Source organism: Pinus tabuliformis, chromosome 7, assembly GCF_031772625.1.
Source record: "Pinus tabuliformis cultivar Carrire ecotype Pingquan chromosome 7, CPIR1, whole genome shotgun sequence".
Classification (NCBI taxonomy): domain Eukaryota; kingdom Viridiplantae; phylum Streptophyta; class Pinopsida; order Pinales; family Pinaceae; genus Pinus; species Pinus tabuliformis.
Window position 1 is genome coordinate 1566067942 of NC_142293.1, and position 6479 is coordinate 1566074420.

At 44.9% G+C, this 6479-nt stretch overlaps 1 protein-coding gene across 1 annotated transcript in view; it reads left to right on the top strand.

Moving 5' to 3' along the window:
* LOC149254035 (calcium-transporting ATPase, endoplasmic reticulum-type-like) overlaps positions 1-6005 on the top strand; it is a 58093-nt gene extending 52088 nt beyond the window's left edge. The window contains exons 5-6 of the mRNA XM_089454659.1: positions 5700-5856; positions 5952-6005. Of these exons, the coding sequence (XP_089310785.1) occupies positions 5700-5856; positions 5952-6005 (211 nt within the window). The remainder of the gene's footprint in view (positions 1-5699; positions 5857-5951) is intronic.
* Positions 6006-6479: the final 474 nt, after the last annotated feature.

Below are 6479 nucleotides of genomic sequence, written 5' to 3' on the forward strand. Positions count from 1 at the left end.
ACCCATCATCCGCCTGCACATTCACTTGCTGCCGCATTCATTCCCACAGATCTGCCGCCGCCCTTTTCGGTTAAACTCGTTTCTCGGTTGACGGGACTGATCTTCACGGGCGTGCTGCGTGTTCCCTTTGTCGTGGCTGCCACCCATCATCTGACTATCCCTTCACTAGCCAACGTGGCCAGTCAACTGGCCTTACGGCCGCTCAACCATTCATTTCTACGCCATGCAAACAAATCAAAGTGATACTCATGCGATTTGATGGAAGGAAGGATTAGAACACTTACCTGCGCGCGTCTGCACATGATTTTCAGTTTTTTGGACGACGGATCTACCTGCTGCATGTGGCTTACACAGTCCCGGAGGCTCGTGGTTACAGGATGTTGGCGCTGTAGTGGACGCTCTGGTTGCATGCGCCCGTGTGTTGCTTGCAGATGCCTAGGCGATGAATGGTATCCACTCCTGCAGGTTTGACTGCTACAGGATTCCCGCGGGGTGCCTTGTAACAGTCTCACCTCCTTGGGTGCATGCTACTTGACAATGGAGATGACCTGCTAATCGCGCTCCCGAAGCTTCTGATGCTTGACATGGACATGGTATGAGCTCTCAGTGTTCATTTTTCTCTGACAACTGATTTTTCCACGAGAACTCATTGATCTGGTTTGCTGGTGCAGGGATCTTAGTTGCATGGTGACGAGGATGGTGGAGCAAGGTATCAACGTCGTGCATGGGCCCAAAAGAGGCTTGCATGCGTCCACACCAACCCGTAGTCATCAGATCTGCTCATGAAACGCATTCTGGCTCGTTCTAAGCTTCTACAGGAAGTTTCCTGTAGAAGTACAGAGCTTCCTGTAGACAGGCAGCTCTTCCTGTAGAAATTTGCACCTTCCTGTAGAAAATCGCACCTTCCTGTAGAAAATCTGTGTCTTCCTGTAGAAGACTCAGTTTATAATAAAAGTGCACATACCTTGAAGAACATAGGCATTCTTGGAGGAGGTGCTGGTGAGGTGTCCTGGCTGCATGATAAGGACTTCTGGCTTTGAGTTGAGAGGCTTCCTCTCCTCCATAGAACACCTGCAATCTGCATGCAAATTTCACATAATGACTTATTGATCTTGTTTTTTTCTTTTTGTTTTTTTTTTTGAAAGATAGCAGGGGCGCCTCAATGAGGTTTTCACCCCTACCACCTGCCTTAAGCGCCTCAGAGAGGTTTTCACTCAAGGATCTTTATCTCTTTTTTTTTTTTTTTTTTTGAAAGATAGCAGGGGCGCCTCAATGAGGTTTTCACCCCTACCACCTGCCTTGGGCGCCTCAGAGAGGTTTTCACCCAAGGATCTTTTTCTCTTTTATTTTCTTTTCTTTCCAACCCATTGACCGCCTCATGGAGGTTTTCAATCAATGAGCCAATCTAAGGCGCCTCCGAGGGGGTTTTCACCTTAGATTTTTATTTTCCTCTTTTTTCATTTTTTTTTTTTTTTCCTACCCTACCCTACTTGAAAAACAAAATTCCTTTCAAGTATAAGAATACTTCCAATGGAGCCATGTGCAAATCGAGATTAGAGAAAAAATGATGTGGAGGCTCGAAATGCATGCTCTGACAGGTATCCAGATCTCAGAGACCAAATGATCTGACTTTGAAGGGATCAAACATAGTTGAGGAAGAGAGTACTGCTGCAACTTAGTGACTGTCTGGAACCATGTCTCAATATAGCTTTGATATCCTTGGTCCCTTTGCTGATCTGGATCATTCTTCATGTCACTTTCTATCATGACTTTCTCATCTTCCTCCTTTTGCTGATCTTTCTCTTGAATACATGGAAGATTTGATGGTAACCATGAGGGAACTTTCTCCATCTCTGATTCTGATCTCTTCTCTTCATCAAGTGCAGCCCATGGTTCTTTGATCTTTTCTTTTGGATCTTCTTTTGCCTTTGGTCCTTCAATGCTTTCACGATGATCTCTTTTTTGCAACACTCTTCCTGAGCTTTGGTGAAGATCATTGGGCTCAAGAGGAGTTGTTTGGATATGTCATGCCTTAGATTTGCAATGGGGTTGAGCTACTCCATTGCATGGCTTTGGAAATGGTACGGGTAGATGAGTGGAGGTGTGAGTTTGAGATGGAGATGGATGGCATTGTGGTTGGGTAGGCATTTGGGGTTGCCTTGGTGGAGGAGGAGGCGATGGTTGTGGATGAGCAGGTGGTGGAGGAAAATGAGCGGGATGAGAGTTATACTGGGGCCTCCACTCCTGATAAGGTGCATTCCACTGAGGTTGTGGCTGAGCATAAGAGTGAAATGAATGAGCAACTGGTTGGGCATAATATGGATCTGTGAAGGAACAAGGAGAATATGACCAAGGAGGAGGTGTAGACCAGGAAGGATGAGCAGGGGGATCCCAAGAAGGCATGAAAGTGGCTTGATAAGGGTCATAATAGGTCTCGGGTATCCCTTGTAGTTCCTGCTGGTAGGGTACGGGTCCATGTGGCCTCCTTTGGTTCATATAACAGAGTGATTCAGTGGCTCCCTTGGCTCTTTGATATGTAGCTTTGATTCTGGGCAAGGAAGGGCACTGATCTGTAGGATGGTATTCTTCACAGATGAAACACACTTCTAGAGAGTGCCTTGGACATTCGTTCCTAGGATGCTTTTTAAGGCACCTAGGACAAAAAATGACCAAAGCCCTCTTGGCTTCCTCTTGCTTCTTTTGGATCCGCAAGGTATCCAGTTGCATGGCAAGAAACTGCCTCATATCACTCTTGAAATCTTTGATCTGATTTTCAAATTCATCTTTGGACAAGATGTTGCTCCCAACATCTCTACTGGTAGCCATTTGCTTCAGAGGAATGTTTTCTTCTTCTTCTCCCCTATAGGTTCTTCAGATATGTCTTGATGTCCACCCAGGAGTTCTTTCATCACAGCCATCGAAGAGGAACGTTGGCTGTGTGAAGCAGTGGGGGTGTTGTGCAATCATTTTTCTAACTTATCTCTACTCCTACAAGGCATGAAATAGATTGAACTGCAACTAACTATCTTGCGAAATTGAAATGAAAGCAGGAAAGGACTACTCTATTTTGCTCAAATGAAATTGCAAGAATGAAATGCTAGTCTATGCTTGCAGAATTGAAATGCGGAATTGAAAGGCTATTCTAGGAAAGCAGGAAATGCTAATTTATGAAAGCAGGAAATACTAATCTATGAAAGCAGGAAATGCTAATCTGGGAAAGCAAGAAATGCTAATCTACTTTTGCATAAATGAAATTGCATAACGGAAATGAAATAAACTACTTAGAAGAAGGTTGTAGTGGAAAATAGAAGAATAGCAACAATCACCAATACTCTGCCGCTTCCCCGGCAACGGCGCCAAAAAGATGGTGAGCTCCAGTATTGTAGCAATAATGCTACAACTCCTGGGGCTTCCTGTCTCTCATTTTATCAACCCGGTAGTTCATACAAACTTGGAAGCGACGGTGCTGTATGCACAAGTACTAGCTCTTGTCGCAGCTGTCACTTGGTCAGCTGGCACAAGTCCGCTAGGGCTCAAGCCAACTTCTATAGGCTCTCAGAAGAAGCTTGCTAACTGATGGACGAAAGCTATTCTCAAAGGAAAGCTACTCTACTTGACAAACTGAACTGAAAGCAAATCAAAGCATGTAAACCTAGGAAACCCTAATTTAACTAGTCTAACCTCTACAATGCAAAAAATGTGAATGAAACTTCTACCAATGCTGCTGTTACCTCTAATAAGTGCAAATGCATGGATCTAAACTACTTGCATCATGAAAGATATGTTTTTGTATTTTTCCCTTAAGTGTGTGGAATGATTGTGATTTTGTGCTAACTAGGGTTTGATTGTGCAGATGGGATGGAGAAGGAAGGAAAGCGTGGGACAGGTTGGGGAGGCTAGGAGAGGTCCCTAGGGATCCTTAGCATCCATCCACAGAGGTTCCTCTCATTCAGAAGCTCGGCAACCGAGTGAGTGGCCTCCTACAGGAAGTCTGCAGGGGATCCTACAGGATACTCTGGTTTCTACAGGATGTCTACAAACGGCTACAGGATGACCTACCGTGAGTGTTTGGCGTGATGGAGGAGTGATGAAATGGTAGGGGGAGATGTGTAAGGTAGGAATGAGGCTGGTGATGGCTGTAGAAGTGAAGGAATAGGATGGGGAGTGAGTGTAGGGAGTGGGTTGGAAGATAGAGGGCTATGTCAACGAAAAGGGCTAGAGAATGGAAGTACGAGAGGAGTGAAAGACTTTGGGAGATAACAGAGTGGAGCAGAGGTCAAAGATGTGTTTGCATGCGTGATCAAGATGGAGGACGAAGTAATGGAACGAGAGAAAGCAGTGTAAATGGAACAAATGCTTGTGACTATCACCAAACCGAAAATGCATTAACTTAGACTACCTGTGCTTATAAATTCAATGAACATCAATCTAAACGCGAAGGAGAATGTGCATGAAGCTGTGGTAAAGGAGTGTGGTGCAGGTGTGAATCATGTGGAAGCATCTAACATAACGTGACTGTGTTTGCAACAATCATGGAATAAAGAAATGCGTATTTTTGGTGGTTAGTCATGGACTGCACTCCAATCCCAGATGAGATGGCAGTGAGCCTTAACAACCTTTTTGTTGGAGCTCCAATCGATTATACCTATCCTCTGCTACACTACGCAAGTGGAAACAAATTCACCATAAGCAACTCCTATCTAACTCATGAAAAAGACCAACTTAACAACCTGTAATTCGAATTGCATGTGCAAATGAAAAGCTCAAAGTGCTGAAATGAAATGGAAACAACACTACAACAGAGGGGATCTATGGCTCTCAGGTTGGGCCCTAACCTGAGAGCTATAGTCTCCTTAAGAAAACTCAGAACTAGATCAAAATCTGCCTTCTTTATTCATAATCTGATATCATGCCAAATTGGCTTACAAAAAGGAACAAAAACTGAGCTGTGCTCCAAAATTACAATAGCAATACGAGAGTTTCAACAACCTATCCAAGGCTAAGGCCTCTATAGTTATACAAAAACGATGATCCAACAAGTGTCCTCGATTTTAGGAGCTCGGCTGTCCAACTAGAGTTTAACTGCTGATCCTGTAGGACAGTCATAACTACTGTTCCTGTAGAACAGTTATAACTGCTGTTCCTGTAGAACAACTGGCTGCTTCTAAGCTCGGAGGGGAGATGGATTGGAGCTCGGAGTTCTTGGTGGGAATCACGAGGAATGTCCCCAAGACCGTGGACATCCTCTCCTAAAAGCCAGCAGTGCCACCTCATTGTCTCCTTGTCTCCTTTTTCGTTGTCTTTTGCTCCCTTTTAATGCTAAAACCTGGAATCATAATGCATTAGTCACGTAGATAGAGTGCCTACCCTTCTTCCTACAAACAACATGAATAAACTAAGAAATGCATGCATAAGCAGTAAAAAATGAATGGTTTGAGCAAGTAGAATAGGCCAAAATGAGCCCAAATTGTACCAAAATTGGGGCTCATCAGCAAGCAGCGCTATGATCTCTCTGCCTCGTTCCAGATACTGATCAAGCTAAACTCGGGCAAAACGCTGCTACAATGGGTGAGAGCGTCGGATCAAGTGCAAGACCTCAAGCTTGCTCTAGAACTCAAGGTGGGGATTCCATCCGCAGCTCATCGACTTCTCTATGAAGGTAAACAGCTCGAGGATCTTAACCCCCTGTCTTTTTACAGTATTAAGAGAAATGCTTCCATTGTTTTTACCTTTCGTTTGAGAGGGGGAGTTGGGGAACAGTCCTCCTCAGCTGGGGCATTTTCATACAAGGACGCTGTCCATGCTCAGCTGCCTAAGAGAACAGCTCCTCCAGCTCAGGCTCCCAAGCCCTTTCTGGTGGACAAACTGGAAGAAACCCCATCCATTGAAATAAAGCATCCATCGCTGGATGAGCAAACTCAAAAGTTTGCTGAACATGCCATTATCTGCAGGTTCAATGGGTTATGGCCACGCACAGCAGACCTCTACCAATGGCTTCACACTAACTGGACCAACAACTGCAAGGTTCTGTTATGCTCAAAGGGCTTCTTCATCGTAGTGTTTGCTTTCGGTGAGGACTATCAAAAAGCCTTAACTGATGGCCCATGGTTCTGGGGTGCAGCTGGCCTATTCCTCACCCCTTGGTTCCCAGATTTCGATCCTTCTACAGCAGTCATCACTAAACTTCCCATCTGGGTCAGACTTCCAAACCTCCCGGCGCATCTATGGCACTTTGCTGTATTCCAAGGGATTGGCGATTCTCTAGGCCGCTTCCTAGACACAGACATCACTAGAGGGGAAAAAGGCTTATACACCTTTGCCAGAATTTGTGCAGAAATAGATATGAGCAAAGGTCTCCCGGACCAGATTAATCTCAAAATTGGAGACTTCCACTGGACTCAAACCTTGGATTACGAGAACACAGCCTTTCGCTGCCGAAATTGCCATCATACAGGACACCTCCAAAGCTCTTGTCCCAC